The following is a 24,976-nucleotide window of genomic DNA, read 5'->3' as shown; positions in this document are numbered from 1 at the left end:
CCTAGCCCATGGCCTAGAGGAGAGGAGTATCTTATCCCAGGTCACATGCGATTCAGTGCTATGCTTAGTCCTCTACTTTGCCTGTGCCACCTCCATTGGAAGCATTACATGAGTTTGTCACAGCAACTGAAGGATCCTGCCAGATGGCGGGGAGAAAACTGGGTCACATGCAGGTTTGATGAAACCACACATGAGCTGGGACTCCATCCTATTTCTTCTCCTATCTGCTCTCCCTACCCCTCTCAGCCAAACTCTGGGTAGTTGAGATGGTGGCTACTCAGAGCCCCATCTCAGATGGGCCAGAGAATGGGGGTCTCTGGGCTTAGCAGTTCACTCCTCTTCTTGTACTTTCTTTTTTTCTGGTAGAGGTCTTTCCTGAGACAGAGTCCGCCCCCAATTATAAAACCAAAATGAGGAGACGTCAAAGGGAAAAGACAGCATGACTGTCACCAGAGAGGCCCCTTGCCAGAAAGGGAAGCCAATGGGAGAGAAGAGCCTCTGTTGACAGTGTGTTATGGGGCTGGCTCACATCTGGTGTGAGCAGGAAGGAGGAGCTGTGGTGCCTGGTGGTGCTACTTCCCATATCCGAAATGCTTCTCCAGAATTTCCCCCTCAACAGACTCTCTGGGTGGTGCCGCTGCCAAATCGTGAAAAACGTAACAAGGGTGCTGGTGTGCTTCACGAAGGTCAAAGCAAGCAGTCCTAATCTCGGAGCTGGAAGATGGGTGTTCATGGGAGACCATGCTGTGCTTTTTCTGATTTTTGTCTCTTTTCTTTGTGCAACTCTTCCTTCTTTGTAGGCTGAGGAGCTTGTTTGTATAGTCGGATTCCTCTTATGGAGTCCGGGTTATCGTTTGCCCCATGGTGGTTGCATATGCCCATGGCAGGTTCCTGGAGAGCTGAACTCAGTGTATGTATTCAGGGCAGTGGGTACCTTCGACATGTGACCATGCCTTCCTCTACCTAGTGTCACATCCCGTTCGTTCTCCATCGTCTGGAGAAAGCCTGAGTTTCTTCCATGACCACAAAGTCTGGCTGACCCTTTCAGCACTTTCTCTTGATCTTCTAAGTCCTGCACTCACAGTCAGGCCATCTAAAACTGTGAGCGGCTGCACACTCCACACCTTCTCGTGCTTCTGTCTTTCCTTTCTTGCACCTGTGCTCTTTCACCTGCCTCCACTTATCTTCCACATAAGCAACTTCTCATCCATTTTCAAGATCTGGTTTGAATGTCACCTCTGCTTTCTTAACGCCCCCTGCCCAAGTATCAGTGACCCTTCATCTGTGTTCCTGCAGCCCCACCCTCTCTGTTACACACCCTTTAACTTATATGCTTATGTGTCTGCAGGGAGGTGGTATAACAGAGGGAAAAGTACAGGAGCTTTGCACTCTGGTCTGGGTTTAAAACCTGGCTCTGCCTCTTATTAACCGTATGTCTTTCAAAAGTAATCTGACCTTTGGGAGCCTCTTCTGTCTTTCCTTGTAAATGGGCACGATGAACTCTTCTGAAGTGTTTTGTTGAGGGTGCAGTGAAACACCCTGTGGGGTGCTTAGCATGGTGCTTGGCATATGGTGGTGCTCAGTAACTGGTAAGGGTGGTGATTGTGGTTATTATGATTATCACTGGGTTGTGAAATCTTAGAGATGAAAGGGACCTGAGGGGTCATTCTTATGCCTACAAAGCCTGATGCCTACCCCCTTGTCTGATGGTTATCCAGCTTCTCCTTGAATTCTGCCACAGACAGGGAGCTCACTTTCTCTCTGATCTTATGATACTTAATGCTGATGATGCAGAGGCTTGCTAGTACTTAGGCTGAGTTACTCTCTGTTTCTTTGGGGAAGTATTTTAAATTGGCTGTTACATTTATGTATATATGTATATGTGTATGTGCACTATATATTTATGTATGTATGCATGTCTATATATATATTTAGTGATGTTTCACCATACAAGATTTCCTAAAAAGTCTTACTGAAAAAGCTGGGTAAGGAAGACACAATGGAAATTAACCTCCCAAGCAAAGTTGTGAGTGGCTTTGCATTTTCCTAGATCTTTTGTTTCTCGGTGGGTTTGAATCTTTTTATTGCTTGTCTCTGAGCAGACTGCCCATGGAAATTGTGGCTCGTAATGTTGCTGCAACTGTCAAGCATATCTTCTCTGTGATAGATAAAAAGAGTAAAATCTGAGTAACATAATAACATGGTGCATCTAATAGTAGTAATACTTGATTGGCAGAGAGAAGACAAATTTTTCCTAATGCGGTTTAGAAACAACCCTGGATTAGGAGCAAGAAATCCTAAGATAGTCTAAGGTACTTTGGCCTCAGTTTCCTCATCTGAGAAATGGGAGTATTCGTCACGCGGAGGTGGGATATAGAGAGGGCAGAGGTGGACTCTGACCCTGAGAACGAAGCACTTCCTCCCTTCCCCATTCAACCAGAGCAGCGCTTTCTTTAATTTTTCAACATGAGGTATGCGTTGGCGTCCCTTATAAAATGTTATTCTAAATAAACTATTCTGTCCCTTAAAAAATTTGTAAACTTCTAAGCCAGATTATCTTTAAGGTCCCTCTAGCTCCAAAAACTATATGTCTCTAAAATAAAGAAAAGTGATATATATATAGCCTTAGCAACTTTCTGATGCATGTTCAGTTTTAAAAAAAATGAAACGAAATTACTTTTTAGAAACTTTTTAGAATAATACTTTTTGTCTTCCCTCTCTGATTGGCTTAATTGCATTGAAAGGCTGTTCCTTTTCTTTTTCTTCCAAAATTTGCTTTTCTCTGACTTAATCCAAATCTCACTCATATGAGGAAAAGGTGATAGGTATGGTGGAGGGCAGGAAGACAAATATGCTTATTATTCCCTTGCATCCTTTCATCCCAGGCCAGTCCTTGGAGAAACCATCCCATAATTAAAATATGTTTCAGCAATATGCGTCTCCCTTTTCAGCAATTCCTTTACCCCTGTTCTCTCCAGATGACCTCGTAGAATCATAAAGGTGGAACAGATGTAAAAAATCTTTGTACCTAAATTCTTTACTTTAACCATGTGGAAAATGGGACCCTGTGAGGGGGACAAATTTGTACTGGATAGGGTAATGAGCCATAACTCAAACGCTGGTCTTTTCCAGGTCAGTTCATTTTCTGGTCGGTCTGGATAACCTCCTGCACTTCGGCTGTCTTATTGTAAAATAGCGATGATAATAATAGTATTTGGCTCTTAGAGTTTTGCTAGTATTATGTGAGCATAGAACCTTAGAGCAGTGCTTGGACTATAGATAGTTTTGGATACCTGTTTGCTGTTACTATCATTACTACACTTTCATATTCTGTCAGCAGGCTGTCCAAGGTGCACAGAGATGGTAACTTCATTTGGGGACCATGCTGCCTCCCATTTTGCATCCCCAAAACAAGTTATTAAAATAATGTCTTTTTTTTTTTAACATCCAGTTTTAGTGGGTTATTGCTCCCTGCTGGGTGACATTGTGTAGGTTATTGGTTCTTTTCAGAGAAATGAATTTCATGTTAGCATGTTGGCTGCTTGATGCTACCTTTGTCTGGTAGTAATGTGTTAACTCAGTGATAATTTATGTGCTTCCAGAAAATCAAGGACTGACTTTAATGAAGTGACTTCAGGTTGTGTGGTAGGTATGTAAGTCCTTTGCAGTCAGATAGGTCAGTCATCTCTCCTTGAGGAAGGTATCTTCGTCCACTGGAATGAATGGGACTAGTCATGCTAGCCCCATCACTCTCACCTCTAATTTCTGGAAAGTAAATGCCAACTACCAAATGGGTGAGCATTTAGAATTTAGACACTATCATTGTATTCTTTTATCAAGGTCGTGTGAATGTAGCTTTACTGGAACAATGAAGAAAAACTAGCTCTTCTCTTTACTTCCATCTTACTTTTGAGAAGCAAGCATATAACAGTTGGCTAGCCAAAGGATGCTGGGAGTGTGACTGCAAGAATCTGCCAGGGAGGGAAATATGGTTAAGGGGCAAGCTGCACCCAGAATCCCAGGAGCCCTGAGTCCCAGCTTTGAAGTGGCCCTGGGAGGTGGTAGTGGCTTCATCTAGATGGGAGTTTGACCACCAGTTCTGTGATGTCAAGGCTGCAATCAACTTGAGCCAGTATCTTCCCTTTTTCTGTCTTTGGTTTCTCTCCTAATACCCCCCTCCTTCCACCCTTCCCAACTCCATACCTGGTCCCATTCTTCCAGAGCACAGTGCTTTATTGACATTGTGAATGACCTAGGGGGACACAGTGAGTTGCCACTTTGTGGAGCTGAAACTCTTTGCCAGTTTCAACGCCATCACGTCCTGCAGGGGCCCCTTGAGGGATATGTGGCATTAATCGGTGGAAACTCTACCTCCTCACCGTTGGTTTATATTTTCCTTCCCGGTCACCACCCACCACCCCCACCTTGGGTGGGGGTGCGGGGAGGGAGGGAGAAATGAAGACTCTCATAGCAAGAACATATCAGGACTTTCTAAGTGTGATGTGTGATTACTTTCGTCCCTGCCAATTACTTTAATATTTCAAAATGGAACCGGGCGTGTAGGTGAACCGCACCTGCGAGCTCCCAGCACGAACTCCTCAGAAGCTCGCCGCGGTAGGTCCACAGCCCCCTGGGGGGCCGCAGCCCTCTGTTCCCTGGGACCGCGCGCGGGGCGCCTCGGGCCTCGTTCTGTGCGCGCCGGGGCGCTGCGTGGCGCGCGGGGCTCCCCGGTCCGAGGCCCAGCCCGGCAAGCGTGTGCCCCGCGGACGCGCTGCCCGGCGCGCCCCTCCCTCCACGCCCGCGGGTGTCAGACCAGACGCCGGGCCCCGCGCGCTGACAGACGACTTTTCTCAGTTGTCAGTTTTCTCGCTTGTCAGCAGAGCTGCTGGTAAGTGAAAGAAAACAGAGACGGAGCGCGAAGGCGGCGAGGCAGGGGAGAAAAGAGGTGGGACGGGAGAAGGGAAGCCGCGGGGCGCCCGTGGCTGGGGCGGGGGGCGAGGGAGGCGGGCGGAGTGGGGTGCGCGGCCTCCCGGTCTGACCACCCCGCCCGCACCAGCTCCCCCTTGGCGCTTCCCTTCCCCTCTCTCCCCTCTCACTGTCTCCTCTCCCCATTCGGCCTCCCTTTCTCCCCCAAATCCTTCAGCTGCCACACTGATCGCTTCTGTGGCTTTGTTTTTAAAAAAAAAAAAAAAATCCGAGGAGGTCCTAGGTGCTTTCTCCTGGAGCAGTACAATCCCTATTCCTGGGTATTAGGTCGGGACCATGGCTGGTTCCCACAGCTGCCTCCGCGAGGCACCTGGGCCGGGGGTCGCCCGGGCTGCGAGCCCGCAGTAGTCCGGATTTGGGGGCGCAGAAGGAGGAGCGCACGCAGAAAGTGACAGGCAAATGCGCGCGGCGCCCGGAGCGGCGAGGAGGCGGGGAGGGACAGCCCAAACTCTCACAACCTCACTCCCAGTGATAACCTGCAGCTATGGAGTCGCCAACCAAGGAGATTGAAGAATTTGAGAGCAACTCTCTGAAATACCTGCAACCCGAACAGATCGAGAAAATCTGGCTTCGGCTCCGAGGGCTGTAAGTAAATCTCTTTACTTCTCTTGCCCCGTTTGTCTCTGCAATCGGTATTTTACTACCAAGCTACAGCCATGACTGCTCAACCCCGTGCCTGCAGGCCCCTTTAAATACAACCTTGTAAGTTCCACAACTGCTTCTCTGTTAATTACAGTCACTGCAACCTTTTTTTTTTTTTTTTAAGCAGAGAATTGTTTTCTTGAGTGTTTTAGAATGCCTTGCTATTTCCAAAGCGTACGTTCTTTGGGGGAAGAGGCAATGTGCTTAGATTTCAGTTTTAGTAGCTCAGTATCCACTGAGATGTTTCTGGTCCTTTTGGCCAAAGAGAAAAGTCTGGGGACTCAGGCCACAGACTGTTAATCAAAGGAAGACATTCTAGGCAAAATGCTTGCAGACATCTTGGCAGGTGGTCCAAGAACTTGCCAACAGTTCAAATTCAGCATTCATTCTGGCTGCTAAATTTTCCTCTCCCTCGCCCCCTCCTAGTTCACCTGATATTTTCTTAGGATTCTTTCTATTGGGAAATAATTACTAGAAGGAAGGGCTATTTTTGGAGAAAGTGGGGGTCAGAACCAATATTGGAGTTTCCTAGCAATATTGGAATGGTGAAATAGTGCATTTGCTTTCAGTACAGTGGCCAGAATTCTAGTTGGACTGATGGACAGAGATCTCTGAATTTCATTCACTTCATTGGGTTCTGTCTGGTTTTGGGTGCTGAGGAGAGGTGACCTGAAAATACATGGTGTTTTCTGTGAAAAGATTTCATAAGCAATGAACAGCTGGTCACCCCAGTCAGGAAGCTATAGTGGTAGCTGTACATTTACAGCTTACTCCTCAGTTGACCAGGCAGATCCTCAAGACACCTTTCATAACTACCAGATACTCATTTCATTAGACATTTGGCATCAATTATCGAGTGCAGTTAAAAACAACAACAGTTTTTCTCCAAGTATATTCTTTAGACATCCTGTTCCTTATGGACAGTGATGGGAATATTAGCTCCTTGGTGGTTTGTTTTGCTGTAGTTATTGTGTTTTGAAAGTGCACACGTGCACACACACACACACACACACACACACACAACCCAAGACAAAATAAAGAAGGCAATGGTATAAGTTAGCTTCATCTTAAAAGAGACCACATCCTGACTGGGATATTCATAGTTTCTAAAGGGAAGTGATAGGTAGTATATATTTCTTTAAGGGATTCCCATTGCAAGTGCAATTTTAAAAAGCCCTTCCATCAATAATCCAACTGAGTTTCATTGTCACTGATCTACATGGGAAATCATGCCAAATAACATGATTTTTGAGTTGTCTGGCTGTTGCAGGCAGAGGCGGCAAACTTACTTGGAGATCTTGTCTTTTTGGTTGGCAGGCTGTCCTGACCGTTGAGATGCATGCAAGGCAGCACCTCGTTCAGAGCAGTGTTTACAGTAAACGCATGTTGTATGTGAAAGACATGAGCGAGCGACTGAATGTTACATCTGATCATATTGGGGTACACACAGAAAGTTTGTCTGCAAAGTCTGGGTCCGAGGTATGCAAGGTCAAAGTGCTGTCAGGCGGGTCAGGTCCCCTTGCTATGTCGGCTGGAGGGACTCATCCGCACACACTCAGAAACTGCTTCTCTCTGGCTGCTTTACAGTTACAGCCGACTCCATGGAGCTACTCAGGCTAGAGAGGAGTGTTTGGGTAAAGCAGCCAAGCTGAGCATGTGTGTGAACAAGCATTTAGTGCTTATAACACACTGTCTTGTAGCTTTCTGCTTCCTATCCTTTGGGCTTCTCTCCCCAAGGTGTTGGGGTGTGATATAACCACATTTTCGTTCTCTCATCTCTTGCATCTACTCAGCACCCGGTGCCTTTGAACATAAAAGGTGTGGGTTGGTTCTTCTCCAAGTGTGTGTTTTTGAATTCCTCTCTTTACCCTTCCTACTGAAATGCCCTGCCTAACAGCAATCTGAGGAGATCTGTTGCTCCACTTTCTATTTTGAAAAGGACATGTTACTATCGCTATTATGACATTTTTTTTTTACTACTATTAATGGTTCTTACTGCCACTTAAAAAAACCCAAAACAGTAGTGCTGTGGTAAGTTGCTAAAGACTCTGGAAACCAAAGGCGTGCTTATTTATACCACTTGGAATAACGCGCCTGCAGTTCACAAAATAGAAACCCATAGGTGGTAGAAGGGTATGTTTCTGTTTGTCCACACAACAGACTGTCAGTAAGAGAAAGGAGGGAGCCCTTTCAACATTTTATAAAGACCCGACAGCCACAATTGGATTTTCACTATTACCATGACTCCCTTATAGAAAGGGCTCTGTAGGCAACCACAGATAGTCAAGAATTCGTTCGGTTCAGTTTGTTTGAGAGCCACCTAAGTTCAGGTTTGTTCATCTCATACCTGGACTGTTCAATGCCATCAGTCTTCTTGTCAGTATCTTATCTATTCAATCTACTGTTGAATTTTTCATCCCCTCTATTAGAATGGAAGTTCCCTGAGGACAGACACTTTGTGTGTCTTACTGCTGTACCTCCAGTGCATAGAGCAGGGTCTGGCACATAGTGGGTGTTCAATCAATAGGTGATGAAGGAAACATAAAGCACCACATATTGAACTTCTTAATTTTTTAAATTTAAGAACTTCATTTTTAATAGTCAAAATGAAGATGAATATATATCAGCTTATAGGCCACATGACCTATTAATACAGTATTCCATGAAGTAGATGGGAGGCAGGTTTTGTTAACATCGTTATGCAGGTTGGGCACAGAAATCTAAACTGAAGTAGGAACAGGGTACGATGTGGAAAGGCCATAACCCAGGGATGAATCCCACTCTTTGGTTTACCTAGGTTCTCTTTTTCCTTCCCCTTAGTGCACTGGCCGGGAGTGGTCTTTACCAGCAGTAAGAGGATTGTTGTTGCTGTTCTTATCTGCCAAGAATCTACAGCACTGGAGAATATAGGGGATGATCTGTATATGTGACAACCTCCACCATCCCCCTTCCATGCTTTTTTTTTTTTTAAGATTTTATTTATTTGAGAGACAGAGTGAGTGAGGGAAAGAGAGCATGAGTTGAGGGGGAGGCAGAGGGAGAAGGAGAAGCGGACTCTTCACTGAGGAGCAAGCCCAATGGGATCTTGATCCCAGGACCCTGGGATCATGACCTGAGCTCAAGGCAGATGCTTAACTGACTGAAACACCCAGGCTCCCCCTATGCTTTGTTTCTTTTCTCCTGAACATCTCACCATCGGAATGCTATGTATTTATTTACTTATGTTTATTGTCTGTCTCCTCCAACTAATATATAAACTTCACGAGGACATAGTTGTCTTGGTCTATTCTGATCACTGGTGTGTCCCCAACACCTATAGTACCACCTGGTCTAGAGTAAATTATCAATACACATTTGAAACCTAGAGCTCATTAGCATATTTCTCTGGGAGAAAATTGGGAAAAACTCTTAATTTAGCCTTGTAACAACATCAAGATGCTAGTAGCACATTGACTATTAGAAATATGAATTTTAAACACTGTCTACCCCAGTTGAGATTGCAAAACCCTGCAAGCCTTGGTGTTTCCTATAATGACGACTCTCATCTCCCTTGAGCGAGGTGCTGAACAGCAGTGCATAGAGGCCGACTGTGATTCCAGGGTGGCGGTGTTCCTCAGCCTCCCTGTGCAGCCCTGCCACCCTCTCATACCCATGTTCACGTTCCTCTAAGCCGGGAGGAAACAAATACTGCGCACCTGAGCTTTTTAATGATCTCTGTCAAAGAGATGCTGTCTGCTTACGTTTCTGGGAGGAGCCTTTTTTTTTTTTTAACCCATTTACCCATTTCCATTTCAGCAGACTTCAGTTGACCCCCAGTGCTGTCGTCATATCTCTTTCCTCGGTAGAGGGGGTGGAATTTGTAAGAGCCCCTCCCGATGGCTGTTTTGTCAGGGAATCTTCCAATCAGGGAAAAAATGACAAGGGCAACACTTTATTCCTCTGGTGATGTGGGGGAACCTCAGGGCTGCATAGGTTTCAGTTATGACTTGTACCTTGGGTCCTGACCTAGAGTTTTCCTATTGCCAGCCTGTTTTATGATGACAAAAAAAGTGTTTCTATGCCTTTTATTTATTTATTTTTTTAAATTGAGAGCAAGCCAACAGGTTTCATTTACTCCTTGGGGCATGTATCGTCACAATTGTAATTAAGCCATCATGTATTTATTTTGCCTAGCTATGAAGTAGTCAGTATAATAAATTTTATGCTTATATAGCTCTATGAAGATGATTTTTTTTGCATTATCTAAAACAATATTATGATATAAAGGGAGGTAAATGGTTATTAAGGTAACAGACTGGGACTATTGTTTTCTTCTATTCAGTGAGCTGTCCCACTCCCTAATATGATAATAGACCCTGCCTCTCTCCACCCTCTACCCCTGGCTTAGGGAGGAGCTCAAGGTCCAGGACTGGCCAGTCTTAGAATTTCCCCCCTAGTGGCAACAGTGGTAGGTCTCAGGTGTGGCAGGGAAACCAAGCACGAGCAGTGGAGTCCTTCATTGAGATTGCTCTCTTGGCTGTTGGGGAGTGCTGCTTGCCCTTCTTCTGAGTTTTCCTGGTGGCTGCCACTGGCTCCACTTCCTACTTCATGGAGAAGATCTTTCTGTCATAGGAGACAGGAGAAACAACACTCAGAGAAGAGCAGAGGGGAGAACATGGAATGGAAATCCCAGAGGCCCCTGTTCCCACACTTGTCTGATTCTCTGCTCTCCCAGCTACAGGACCAGTCGGGCTGTTTCTGCTTAGATTGCTTTGAGTTTGGTTTGTCTCAAAGAGTCTTCACTAATACTCCATTGAAGCACAGAGAACTTAAGTGACTCTTCCAAAGATGTGGGGGGAAGCCATGGGCAAAGAAGCCTGCATCTTTGCTTTCATATTTCTTATTTCATTAAGCCCTCTTATGCTGTATTTTCTCTGTACTCATCTGAATTTTTTTTTTAAGATTTTATTTATTTATTTGACAGAGATAGAGACAGCCAGTGAGAGAGGGAACACAAGCAGGGGGAGTGGGAGAAGAAGAAGCAGGCTCATAGCAGAGGAGCCCGATGTGGGGCTCGATCCCACAACGCTGGGATCACGCCCTGAGCCGAAGGCAGACGCTTGACCACTGTGCCACCCAGGCGCCCCTCATCTGAATTTTTTAATAGTGCCATCAATGTTCAGGCAACATTAGTTTACTCAATTAACATTTACTGAGTGTCTGTTATATGCCAGGCACTTTGATAAGCTCTGGGTGTGCAAAAGTAGATAAGACACCTGCCCTTCAGCACCTGCCAAGCTAGCAGGAAAGACTGAAAGGCAAAGCCGGAAGTGCTGACTGTAGTTACAGAGGGATGTGCAGGGAGCTCCTCCACCTGGGGTGGCCTGAGAAGGTGTTGCAGACTAGCAGTGAGCCGCAGATTATTCTAGCAGAGTCCTTAAAGTCACAAGGAAGAAACTTGCACAGATTCCTTTCATTCATATCAGCCTTCTGCAAAGATGCAAAGAAAGCTTTTGCAAAGATTCGAGGAAACAAGGAATCCTCTAGTCAGCCCAGAATAAACCAGCCCAGAATTCTGAGCTGATTTTATGGAAAATTGGAAAAGCTGCTTCTACTTACTAGGGATATAGCCTGAGTCCTAGTGCCCTTCTCTGTGCTCATCTCTCACCGTAAATTCCTAAAAGGGAAGGGTGTAGTTGGGTTCATTTGCTGTCATCTAGCATTGAGCTGTTGGACAGAAATCTCTGAGGTCACCTCAAAAGCAGTTGGCCCCCAATTGGTCCTTGGTCCCTCAGGGACCTCACAGGCTTACTTTCCCCTACCAATCAATTCCAAAGAAACTTAGTTACTTTCCTTGAAAGGTAGCTGTGTAATATCCTCTTGCAGCTTATCAAGTACAATATTGAGGGATAGATAAAAGCTAATGAGTGGAGGTAACAGGGTGTGCAAGGTACAGAGGCATGGGAGATGTTAGCATGTCAAGGAGGAGTGAGAGATAATATTGGAAAGGAAGGCATGGGCCAGGTAGTGATACATGGAATTTTTAAAAATTTGCTTTTTGTTTTATTCAAAGCTGTACATCCTTATAATTTAAGGAGGTAAGTATTTGAACACATTTTACTACATTACACACACACAAAAGTATGTCCCACTCTCCACTCATCTTGCAGAGAATCTTTTTTATTTTGATACATGTAATTTTAAGGAGTTTACATTTTATCCCTTACCTTATAAGGAATTGTTAAAAGACTTTAAGCTGTAGAGGAAAAATTGAGACTTGAATTTTAGGATGGGCTATTCCAGTAGAAATGTGGAGGGCAGATTGATGATGGAATCTGAGGCCTGGAAATCGGTTGGAGAGGATTCTTGAATTTAGGGTAGTGCTACTTAGTTTTGGAGAAAAGAGAGAGAGAGAAGGAGAGGTTGTCTTCCAAGTTGGTTTTGGCTTGGATGTCTTAGTGAGTTTGTTGCCATTTGCCTTGTTTGGGGCTGTGGAGAGAAGAGCAGGCTTGGATAAAGCAGGATGATAAACTTGGGTTTAGACATGTTGAATGGAGTAACCTCGGGAAGACCCACGTAACTATTGGTGATAGCAGTCTGGAACTGTGGAGAGACCTTTGGCTCGGAACACTGGGTCTGAGAGTCATGGTTCTGAGGTAAAGCCTTGCCAACAGATGACCTAAGAGGGGCTTCACCTGAATCTCACTAATAAAGCAATGCCAAAACAGTAATCTAAAAAATTATTCATTTCCTCCAGATTACATATTCTAGTGTATTGATAGGTCCTTCCACTCTCTCATTTAATTGGAAATGTCAAGTGGCTCAGCATTTTTTTGTTGGACTTCTATTATATACCAGATATTAGGAGCTTCAGAAGAGATATAGAACTATCGGGAGTAAAGCCCTGCTCTTAGGAAATTTAGAGTCTAGTTAAGGAGACAAGATAATTCTTTATACATGTGAAAAGTTCAAAAACAACAGTAGAAATATGCACAATAATTAATTGCTAAGTAAGTGCTATTGACACAGTGTCCTAGGGTTCAGAGAAGGAAGACATTCGTGTGTGAGGAATTGTTTTTGTGTTTCTTTTCCTAATAAAGATAAGTAAGTCTCCCCTGAATACTTTCTTAATGTGTATTAAAGGGAAGAAAGAGGTGAATAGAAAAAGGGTAAGTAGGTTCTTACACTTAGAATGAAATTTTCTTTACTCGAATACTAATGCAGTATATTGGTATGTGATCACTTGACATAATTTGGTTGTGCTGACTTATTAGCTACTTACAACTCAGTATTTATCAGTTAAGTGTTTATTCTTTTGACCAAGCTTTACAGTCTCTGTTGGCTGGGAAGCAGCCCTAAGCAGAGAGATTTCTGCATTTCTAGCTCCATTTTCTGTCTTTAATTTTCTTTGGCTCACAGAAGACTGCTTGGTTCCAGTTTTCCCATATGGGGGGAAAGTGCTCACCTGACCTAACTCGTGGCTTTTCAATAAAACACTAAGAAAAATGATTGTTGAACATGAGGCCCATAAAATAGTCTGTAACGGCTTTGAGAATGGCCATCACAGTTTCTCATTGGTAATAAAAAATGAATTCTACAGCAAATGAAATACTCTATTTCTGGAGAAAGTATACTGAGTTCATGTAAAGCTTTGGTATTCTTCAGACTTACTGGAGTGTACTCTTTCAACAGCTCTTATTAAACAAAATAAATGAGCCTTCATGAGTGTAAGAACAGCCTAGATGTTTCTAGGTTGTGAAATAATGAAAAGCTTAGGAGAATAATTCAATCAAGAAGACATAATTTATGATTATAGGTAATGAATTTTATTTACATATTTGAATGAATACACATACTTCTATATGTCATCCATCACTCATTCACTAAGCAAACATTTCCCTGGCACTTACCACGCACCAGGCACTAGGGAGTGGGAAGCAAGATAAAGGCTCCGTCCCTTAGGGAACATTCAGCAAATATTAAACATGTAATTCCACAAGTAATTATTTACACGGATGAGTGCCACAAAGAACTATAGGGCACTGTGGAAACATATGGGTGGCCCAGACCTGGTCCAAGAATCAGGGAAGGCTTCTCTGAAGAAGCGAGATTTAAGCTGAGCTATGAAGAACAAGTAGGTATTAGTAAAGAGGTGAAGGAGAGTGTTCTAAGGTATTCAAACCTGGGAAAACAGCATGTGCAACGAGCCAAATGAACATGGAACCTCTGAAATAAAACAGGAGGGCCAAGTGGCTGTAGCCAAGACTCTATGGAGACTCAAGACACAGCTAGAGAAGGATCAGATCTTGCTTCTTATTTTATTTTATTTTATTTTATTTTATTTTATTTTATTTTATTTTATTTTTTTATTTTATTTTATTATTTTGTTTTATTTTATTTTGTTTTATTTCTTTTTTCTTTAGCCAAGGCAGCAGAAGAGATGGTTTATTATACACATGTTACATTCATCCACAAATGAAGACAGAATTAGTCCCTAAAGTCACAGGTCCAAGGCAAAGGATCAAAAGGAGCTGTTTTGGTATGAGCACGGTAGGTCTTTCAAAGGTGGTCATTGTGATCAGATGGTGATAGATATCCTAGATCCATAGACTCAAACTCTAGAAAGTAGGCATGCAGTCCAACAATTGGTACTAGTATCTCTGGCCTCTGGCTTTCCTTATTTCTGCTCCTGTGGCTGTCATGAGTGCATCAGCTAGTGGTTTGCCTGGACCTCTGCCTCATTTTCTTCTTTGACGCTTTAGCCTGCTCATTCGCTTCTTCCTCTACTTGGCTCTCATGGTGCAGAAATTTCCAAGAAGAAGGCCAAGAGGCTTCTTTTAGACCAGGGAGTTTTAGCAATGCGAAGCTATTGTAGGTCTGTAGGGGTGGATTTGAGAGATTTTCGGGAGGTAGACACAACAGGACTTGAATGTGGGAAATGAAGAAGAGTGTGGAATCTAGGATAGCTCCCAGGTTTTTCGCTACATTTCCAGATGCTATTTACTTAGATCAGGACCACTGAGGGGGAACAAGATTGCAGGTTTTGTTGTGCACGGGAGCAGAATGAATGGAGATTAGAGATAATGAGTTCAGTTTTGGACCTATTGAATATGAGGGACCTAGAAGATGTCCTTGAGGAGATGTGGGGAAGGCATGAGCAGTTGGATAAATGGGTCTGGAGATAAGGAAAGTTCTGGGTTGGAGGTATAATGGATAACCCAACAAAGTAAGAAGAAAAAAAATTGTATAATTGTGTATACACATAGACATACACACGTAGAGAGAACACAGTTTAGTGTGATACCCTAAATAGTCTGACAGAAGGTGCCAGAAGACTGTAAATTTATATATATTTTCTCATTGGCATTTTTTTGCCCAACATATGTGAAAGTCCAGCTAGCCATCAGTGTACATAGCTTTGCTTGGAATCCTTATATTGACTACTTGATGCTATGCTCACCATAACATAGATTTGGAGTAGAGACAGAAACCTGGAGAGTAGGCAGGCTCATTCCCAGTATTCTAAGGGAAGAAAGAGACTATGACTCAAGAAGCCAAATGGAACGAGGTCCCTATTACAGACCTTCTGGGAAAAGGCAGAAGTGTGGAGCCCAGCCACCACCGAAGGGCCTGTTGAAGGTTGGCCGGGTGGGGTCTCTCTGGATTCTGTAGGAGGCCATCCTTTGTTTAGGCTTGCCCAGTGGTGCCCTGTGGGGACACTGCTGCCCCAGAGGTGCCCTGTGATGGACACACCAGGTCTCTGTCTCTTAGGGTAGTGCATAGGTCCTGCTGTGGCACTCACCCTCCATACTACATCTGCCTTGCTCACGGCCCTTTCCCTGCCCTTTAAGGCCTTCCCCAAATGGCCCTCCCTCTCTTCACTTTCATTCTCTTTGAGAGGTCTGTTGCAAGGACTCAATATTCAATATTCTGCTGAAACATAGCTTTCCTTTCCCTTCAGGCCACCAGAAGAGTGAAAACTTAAACAATCAGCATAAGAATGTGTTGAATATTTTGGCTGAAAGTCCCTATTGGACGTCCAAAGAACATTAAGTTCTGTTTATCCAGATTCCAAACAACCAAAATGCTGAAATAACCAAGACTTTTCCTGCACTCGAGAGACACTCTGAGTAAATCCAGTAGTGAAAGATTAGTTTTTGAAAGCTACTTCCATGTGTGTTTTAGGAATAGTTCAAATTCAGACGAATATCTGACCCCTTTTCCCTTTACCTCTCTGAGTGTTGTCTAAGGATGTCTCTGACGAGTCTTATAATACCTTTAAATTACCTCCCCCAAAGTGTTTTGGATTTAGTATACTATTCCAGGTGGTTGCTGTTTGGAAATCCGCTAACTATGAGGAACCATAAACACTTTCATGACTCGAGTCCTGTGTTGCTTATTTGTGAAACAAAAGGGTTAATTACCATAAATTGAAGCTCCATAAATATTGTTTGGAATTGTCCTTCTTTCTATAAAACTATGGACTGAAATTAGTCATCGTTAAAAAAAATGAAGGAATTGTTCAAAGTACCCATTTCTGGGAGTCTTTGGATGGTTTCAGTACAAGTAGCTATCCTTAAGGAGAATTTGGTTTGAATATTCAACTGATTGCCATCCGCAGTAGAGCTCAAAGTAGGTCCCTGTGAATGCATCTACCAGTTAATTTTTTTTTCTTTTTTTCTGTATTTTGGATATTGGCCTCATTTTTGCCACACTTAAATTGTTGAAATTTACAGAGTCTGTGTCCAGAGACTTACGTGGATGATATTGCTGGGAGAGAAGGTTTTGGAGGAAATAGGAAGGACCTCTGCTCCCCAGGAGCCGGAGTATTGACTTAAATTCCCCTGCTTTCTGCCAGAAGGAGGTTTTGATAAGGGCTGGGAGGACGGGTCTAAGAGAGCAGAGAGGGAAGGAATACTACCAGAGTAGATGGGAAAGGCTTAGAAAAATTAGACCAGTCACTGAAGTTAAACTTGGCAGAAGATACATCTTTTGTTCTGGCTAAATACACATGGGCAGGAATAAAGTAGAGAGCTGGAGCCACTCTCTGGATAATTCAATTTAAAAAATTCTGCCCCTCCCCTAATTACAGGGATGTATCTATGAAGAGTAAGATTTTGTCTTAATCCTTTGGATTTATCCCCACTTGGGCAGTGTTGCACAGATATTAAGAAATATTTTTGTTTTCAGCCTTTCTCATTGATGTTTATCTAAATGGGAGCCAGGCTCCCAGGAAAGAGGTCACAAAAATCTCTTACAGTCCCACCCACACGGTTTTGCTGTACTTATAACACAGCAAGTGGTTGTAAATACGTGAATAGAGGGATAAATAATTTATGCAAAAAAGTACTACCTGGACTTCTACAAGCATGACATTTACTTTCTATTTTCTTTCTCGAAAAACCTTTTTCCATATTTTGTTGCTGGTGCCAGTGATTAGCTCACTGCCTCGCTTTAAGCAAGACAAATAATGCTTGGTCTGCTCAAAAAGCCTAGCCTTCCAGAGGAAGATTACAGCCTTCTTTGGGGAGGGGTCCCATTTGGGGGCCTGCTGGACAGTAATTTGAGTGCTGGAATTTCTAACCCAGACCCGGGAGAGAAGCAGGCATGCACAAGAGATTTGGATTTCTGTGTCTGGCCAGCTGCCTGCAGGCAGACAAGGGGGCTGGGGAGGGAGAACAAAGAAGAAACAGGGCTTCGGGAATGTGGGAGCATGGGGCACGATGTGGATTGGCTGTGCGAATTGGTGCTATTCCAGGTGGGACTTCCCGTGGGGTTGTTCAGTTTGGGTTAAACCTTCTCAAAGATTTCTCCTCTTTCCATTGTCCAGCCAGCACTAGATAGAAACATATTTGCTTCCAAAAGTGAGTTAAAAATTGATCGTCTTGGGGTGCCTGGGTGGCTCAGTTGTTAAGCGTCTGCCTTCGGCTCAGGGCGTGATCCCGGAGTTCTGGGATAGAGCCCCGTGTCAGGCTTTTCCGCTGGGAGCCTGCTTCTTCCTCTCCCACTCCCCCTGCTTGTGTTCCCCCATCTCTCTGGCTGTCTCTCTCTCCGTCAAATAAAAAAAAAAAATGATCATCTTATTTACAGGTCTGTTTCAGATTAGCATTCTCTCATTCTTCAGATTCACCACCCTTACCCCCAAACCTCACTTCTTCATTTGAATTTGATCTCATCACTTTGGGTTAAACATACTGCAGTTTTGTACTTTGGGAATTGCTGACTCTGAATATGATTTTCCTTTTCTAAGAAGGCTAAATGGAAGGGTGCAAGTCTGTGGGACAATTTTCCCCAATAAAAGAACTAGCAGAAAAATTTTCTAGAAGATTTAAACAAAAACAACCCTTTTCTAATTATTAGGTTATTCCAGGTAAAAGTGAGTTTATGTCATTTCACTATTTTTTATTTTTTGTATTGCCTTGGATCTTTGGCCAAACAGGAAAATAGAATCATTGCCCACATGGATTTTTTCATTCTGTAGCTCATCGGTTAAGAAAAATCAGAGCTAGTAAGGGAAGAGAATCTTTCATTTTCTCTAATACCTTCTCCCCTTCCCCAATACTCTGCCAGAAGTTGCCAGGAGACTGCAATTTTTATATACATTTTCTTACTGGCATTTACTTATTTCAAATGAGAACTGCCATCAAGCAGTCAATATATACATAGCTTTGCAAACCTGGGTTTTAATGGATGCATCATGGAAATGAAATCACTGGTAGGAATAAGAAGATATATACAAGGACCTTAGATTCTCAGCAACATGTAGAGTAGTTCCTACAAATGATTTAAGTCATGTTCAGTAGAAATTTCCAGATAATCCAGTTCTGTTCAGTCTGCACCCCATATGCCAATGAAAAACAAAACCGGAGGATCAGATGGTTATTTGGGTCCTTGCTCATTTCATGGGTATTTGTGACATTTTATCTTAGGCCACTTTCCCACAAGGGAGCTGCATGTGACCTGAACTCCTGAGAACATGCAGTTAACTCCACTCAGTTAACTCTGAGTCCTGTTGTGCACTTTGTTTTTCGGAGTCTGTCCCCCTGTCTCCACTCCCTTGAGGGAACTGAGGGCCAAGAACCAAGATTTCCAAAGCTGTCTGTGCCCCGAAGCGGTAGTGACCTTGGTAGGGTAGGATGGAGACAGGATCTGACGGGATCTGGACCAGAATGAGTCATCATTGCCTGGAAGCGGGAGAGTTCTCACTGTGCATGTACAGTTGTCGCATATTCAACTTCCCATACCAGAAAACCTTCTTGTGCCCAACTGGGAGGTATCTTGCTGTCAACTTTGAAACTGAACACAAGTTTTTTTTTTTGTTTTTTTTTTAAGCCAGCTTGTTTGAATATTAAGCCTATTTATAAACCTCATTATTGCAGCACCCATATGGCTCTTACTCAAAGATACTTTAAAAAAGTGAAAGACTGCCAGCCAGCCTCTTCATAATTTAACATCAGTGCTTAATCAACTCTCACTTATCCAGGCTATCAGGAATGATTCCCAAATCATCTGTTTGACTTTGGAGTATGTGCAGCTTATATTTGTTTGATTGTGGGCATGCCCAGTCCTTTGGGAGCTCCTAGCCATCAAAAAGCAAGTAAAGCCCTTCAGAAACATGCTCACTCCCACCTCATTGTTGTTTCATGCTGTTCCCTTGCTGTCTGTGCTCTGCCCTCCGGCAGATCCAGGTCTATAGTAGACAGAATCACCTCTTTTACACTTGCTTAGTTTCATCCTTTCTCTGTCTGGCTGGAGCCAGGAGAGGCAACATGAAGTTCAGGGTCTAGAAGCCTCTGCTAGATGACACAGCTATGGAGAGCTTTGGGGAACCTTTTTNCTTTTTTAAAAAGGGGGGGGGGGGGGTCAGTGCTCTTTGCTTTTTGATGATGCTCCCGTCTGAGTATTCACTTCTTCAAATATGATCAGCTGGATGTAAATCGACTGAAGCCTTTGGGGGAGATTTTCCAGCTCCTTACTTCCTATTCTGTACACACATGCACACACACACACACACACACACGCGCGCACACCTCACATTTGATAGTTCTTGGGCAATCCATGGTTCCATAGAAACATTCCAGACTTAAACAGACTGGGATTTTCAGTGAAGACCAGGAATCTTTTAATTTGCCTAAGAGGTGAGCCTAAGAGGTGGGTAAGGGTGAGCCAGTGTTATAGTATATCATGTGTCTGCATTGAGCTACAACTTCTGGAGTGTGCTTAGAGATTCTGTGTAAGCAACTCACTGGGCGTCGGTTTTTAGGGAATTGTTGATAAAAAGAATCTTTATCAAAAGATACACTTTACACATTTCTAAGGATTGTTATGCTGTCTAGTTCATAAATATGCAGTTTTACGTTTCTTTCCTCCTGCCTTCTCAACAATGGCCTACTTCAACATTAGAGGGGAAAGTATAATTCTGCTAGGTTAACTGGGACCACAGAGAGAGTGGATGGCAGGGTGTATAACCTGCTGGGCTTGGGGGGAAAGCTGGACAGGGTTTCAGCTACTCCTCTTCTTAGCAGGACTTAGAATAGCACCTGCTTTCTCTGTGGTTCAAGTGTTCGAAGATAAGGAGAATTGCAAGTACTTAATCTTTTTTTTTTACCTTTAGAAAGCAATCTGCAGCTTTTTTTCTTTACTTCTTTAATTAATGAAAGGCTTTTTTTTTCCAAACAAAATTTGGAAACCTATTGAATTAAAATACCATTATTATTTATGCAGTACTGTTATTAATACAGTAGCTGACTCTCAAACCCTTCCTGGGTACCCAACACTGTGCTAAAGGCTTTTCATTGTTCTTACACTTGTTTCTCACATCCCCTTGTGAAGAGGGTGTTATTGTTACCCAGCATTTACAGAGAAGGAGACTGGTAGTTGGGAACATGATGTCAGTTGCTAAGGTCACATAGCTTATTGGACGCGGTAAGTTGGAGGAGGCTTTGAGCTCAGGCAAGGGATTTAAGCATTCTGCTGTAATGTCTCTCCAAAGAAGGAGGGCGGAAGCTGTTCTGGGGAACAGTTTGCAAAGCACTGCTCTAGACCTTCATGGATGTGGTTTCCTTGGCCCGGCCTTGTGGAGATGACCTGCCTTCTGCCTGAGCGTGAAGCCCTTCTGCCTCCATCTCCCACATGGCCAGCTTTGCCAGATCCCAGGGCATAACAGCTCCTGGTCACTCTCCACTTTTTACGTCGACTCAGCCCAGCTATGTGAATCTTGAGATTTGTGATGTGTTGTTTCAGGTTTCAAAAAATTATAAATATGAAGTAAGTTTGAAAAACCAAAACAGAACATTTAAAAACATTCCTTTTGTCTTTCAGATTATGAATCAGGAATAAATTCTTCCAAAGTTCTTAAAAACAAAAGGCCAAAAATAAACTGGGTTCTTTTCCAGTTCATTTCCTGCGTTTGGAAGGAAAGGACCCAGTTTGTTTTATTGTTGTTGGTTTTGTTTGTTTTTGTCTAGTGTCTAAGTTCCCCCTTGGCATCCTTTGACTTCTTTGCATAATTTTCTTGATTTTCTTTGAAGGCTTCAGAGTTTGCTTTCTTTCTCAGCCAGTTGAAGGTTCTGTATCCTTAGGCAAGTTACTTAACCTCTGTGAGCCTCACTTCCGTCAAGTGTAAAGTCAGGTAGACCTCCCAGGGTCTGTAGGTGTCAAAGTGAGTTATTTGTATAATGGGCATGGAACAGAGGAGATGCTGCATGACTGTGAGGCCCCCAGCCTCCTCTCATTGCGTTTCTCCTGTGTGCAGAAAACCGTGGCTGTGGTAGGCGTCCTCACCGCTCATTGTAAATCATTGCTAAACGGAAGGAAAATGAGTAGAAAGAAAGCATTTTTTAATCAGCTTCTTGATAAATTCACTTATTCATTCCCTGGAAATATAGTGAGCAGCTGCCATTTGCCAATCACTGTGTTAGGAAAGAGAGAAACACCAGCAGGTAGTGGACAAGCCATCATTGCCATCAGCATAACAGATCGTAACTATCTGGAGTGACCAGTGCAGTGATGTGGGTGAGCTCTGGTCACCATGGGGGCGTACCAAAGGTGCACTATCCAGTTTGGGAGACTGTAGAAGGTTTTCAGGAGGAAGCGATGTCTCAGCTGAGAGCTGAAGGATAAGTAGGGCCCATTCAGCCCTCACTGATCTTGCCCAGTCCAAATGATCTGTGAGTTGGATCTTGAATAGGGTAATTTCCATAGAAGTATATTTTCTCTTATACTTCAAGTGCTGACCTTTCAACTCTGGTATAAGATGATACTGTTTGGATTGGATCTGTCTTGGTTCTGAAGCTGTCTGTGTCTAAATGGGACAAGATGGGAAGAGAGAACTTTAGGACTATGAAGCCAAGGATGCATCTAGGAAGGTGGGGAGTGAGTATCAAGAAGGTAGATTTACTGAAAATCAAATTTTTGGGTCTTTCTCTGGGTCTATCAAATGCATAGCCAGTATTTTGATAAGTGTGAGTGACAGCTGCAAATGATTCATTTATTTTGCCAGCAGACATGTTGTGTGCTACCCATGTGCCATTTGATGTGCAAGCCCTTAGAGTAGATACACAGATCCATACAACAGGATCCCTGGCCTCAAGAAGCTCAAAATCAGGGATAGAGGGATCTATCAGAATGCCTACATGGCATGCATGTACCCGGCAAATTCAAAACACTGTGTCCTCTGAGATCATTCCTTCTATTTTACAGATGTGGGTACTAAAGCTTAATTTAGCATAGAGCATGCCTGAGGTCCGACAGCTTGCGGGGGGGGGGGGGGGGGGGGTGGTGGACGTTGGATTTTGAACCAGGTCTGTCACACCCCAGAGCCCTATTGTCTTTCCACATAATCAGAGATGAGACAAGGCAATGCAAGAGGTGAACCCTTCTCCCGGGTATCTTTTTTTTTTTTTTTTTTAAGTATATGTTGTATTACTTTTCTTAACTTTGTCCTCATCACTTTTTAGCCTTATTGCCTGTTATCTCCTTCCATATCTGGCTGGGCTGGGCTGGTTTGAGGCCACTAGACATGCCCTCCTTACCTGCTCGCCTCCTACTTAACATGTTTCTCCTTCTGAAATCCCAGCCATCAGTCAAGACTACCTCTTTCACAAAGCTTTCTGAGCCACCCCCCCTTGTATTGGTTGTTATCATAAAATAACACTTTTTAGGTACATGTTTTAACTTCCATTTTTAGAATTCAGATTCTTTCAGAGAGTGAATTTTAACAGTGTTATTACGAGGATTAGAGATACATGTTAAGTGCTTGTTACTAGTAGGTGCTGAAAATGGAAGCTCTTCTTATTTTTGTCCATCTTTGATTGTCTCAGTGCTCCCCCAGCAGGGGCTTTGTATGGTTCTTGGCAAATGCTGGGAGAATTCTGTAGAAGCCAACGACAAACATTGTCTTCTTCTGACCTTTGAAGATGCCCTCCGCTGATAGAATTAGTTGGGCTTCTAGTTCGAAGCTCATCTGGCTGGCCTGCCTCCTTGTCTTTGGTCTTTGCACACTTTCAGTGGGTTATTTTTGATCTTGCCTTAAGAGACTCCTTAGGCCAGTTTAGTAGACAGCAGTCCTAACAAGGGCCAAAGGCACAGGCCACACCCATAACTCACTATGCTCTGTGCCTCTAGATGAAACCTCTGCCCTTCACTACTGCCTGAGGAGTGATCTGTTCTGCTGATGGGGTCCAGGCACAGCTTTTGGGGGGGGTATTAAGGAAGGCACGTATTGCACGGTGCACTGGGTGTTATATGCAAGTAATGAATCATGGAACTTTACATCAAAAACTAGGGATGTACTGTACAGTGACTAACATAGTATAATAAAAAAAATTATTATTAAAAAAAATAGAGGGAATGCAAGGCACTGTCTTCGGCACTAGGTTACTGTGGGGAAACACACTCAGAACCTCCCTTTGTGGAACTGACATTCATGTGAGTTATCTCATTTATTTCTTACCATAAGGTCTTGAGAGAGGTTCTGTGATTATTCCCACTTTATAGACGAAGAAACCAAGGCTCAGAGGGGTTGAATAACTGGTCTCATACTGTAGAACTAAGTGCCAGAGCCAAGACTGGAACACAGGGAGTTTGTTCTAAAGCCCAAGCCTTAACCCACTCTGTTAGTTGACCTTCCTCTCTTTATATATGGCATAATTCAAACATATAAATATCTTTATATATTCCTATAGTCTGATATGTATATATCTATATATGTGACTATATATATAAGTAAAATAATAGTAAAAATAGTAACTATAAAAGCAGTGATCCTTTAATCTGCTACCCTGGGGTCAGGGTTATCATTCTGGTGTTTCCTTTCAGATAAATATTTGGTACATTAGGCAAGATCACCCTGTAGGTTTTATGTTGGGTTCTGCTTTCTTCGCTTAACACCCAACACCACCATGCATATGTTCATTTGAACAGAGATGTAACAGATCATAGTGATTCTGAATTTGAAAATCTGTGCCCTTTTTAAAAAATGCGTGATATATAGCTCTATGAGCAAATTAGTGGCTTGGCTTCCTGGAAGCAGTGACTGTAATGGGAATGCAGGTGTGGAACTGAGGACAACTGGGAAACATTGCACCTCCTGGAGATGCTACCAGAAGGATGCATTTTCCTCTCCCAGCACTTTTTTCCTTGAATCCCCTCCAGTAAAGAGCCTGTTCAAACTCTTTTGAGACACTTCGGAGTCTGCAAAAAATGACACAAACGTGAAAACCACTGAGATATTGGGATAATAAACTTGATGGCCACTTTCCCTTTGAATGCCACTCTGACCTGGGTGAGATAACCAAGGCAGATAATATCTCCATTTGATAGATTAAGAGGCCCTACGCCCAGTAGATTTGCCCAAGGCTAAATAGCAGAAGTAGACTAGAACTCCAGCCACTTCTGCTCCTGGGGAAGTGTTCTAGGAGATAGCCCACGGCTGAGCCATGAGCAAGTTCCTACTGCTGCTCTCACCGCTTTTGCTTCTAGACTTTCTCAGGGTCCCTTTCCTCCCTTCTTCCTTCTCTGAAGAGCTTATGTCTGATCTTATGGCTTAGCTACATGGTTACTCATTTTCACTGTAAAATTTAGGCACATCCTTAAAGGGACTTCCGTGCTGTATGGCGGATGTAATAGTAACAATAGTGACAATACAAATAGTTAATAGTTATTGGCCATTTAATATGTGCCAGATAAAAGAAATGCTTTACAGGACCCTGGCCAGTTACTCCTCACCAACCCCATGAACCTAATAAATGGAGGGGCTGAGATTTGAAACCTTTGAAACCTGACCTCAACCCAAATACTCGAGTGTCCTCAAAGGGGAAGAACTAACATAGGAGGGCAGAGCCATTGAGCCCTTGGGATGCTATTTGTA

At 43.4% G+C, this 24,976-nt stretch overlaps 1 protein-coding gene across 6 annotated transcripts in view; it reads left to right on the top strand.

The window, feature by feature from the left end:
• Window positions 1-24,976, top strand: part of PDE1C (phosphodiesterase 1C) — a 512,296-nt gene that overhangs the window by 210,167 nt on the left and 277,153 nt on the right. Inside the window, exons 1-2 of one of the 6 annotated variants that reach the window (XM_034670091.1) lie at window positions 3,503-4,888; window positions 5,469-5,571. The exons of 4 other annotated variants lie outside the window; for them this stretch is intronic. In XM_034670091.1, the coding sequence (XP_034525982.1) occupies window positions 5,471-5,571 (101 nt within the window). In that variant the 5' untranslated portion in view covers window positions 3,503-4,888; window positions 5,469-5,470. Of the gene's footprint in view, window positions 1-3,502; window positions 4,889-4,952; window positions 5,572-24,976 lie in introns of those variants that run through there. One more of the 6 variants, XM_034670087.1, reaches the window with a different exon arrangement.

Source organism: Ailuropoda melanoleuca, chromosome 1 (genome assembly GCF_002007445.2).
Source record: "Ailuropoda melanoleuca isolate Jingjing chromosome 1, ASM200744v2, whole genome shotgun sequence".
Taxonomy (NCBI): Eukaryota; Metazoa; Chordata; class Mammalia; order Carnivora; family Ursidae; genus Ailuropoda; species Ailuropoda melanoleuca.
This window is presented reverse-complemented; position numbering and strand designations above follow the sequence as displayed.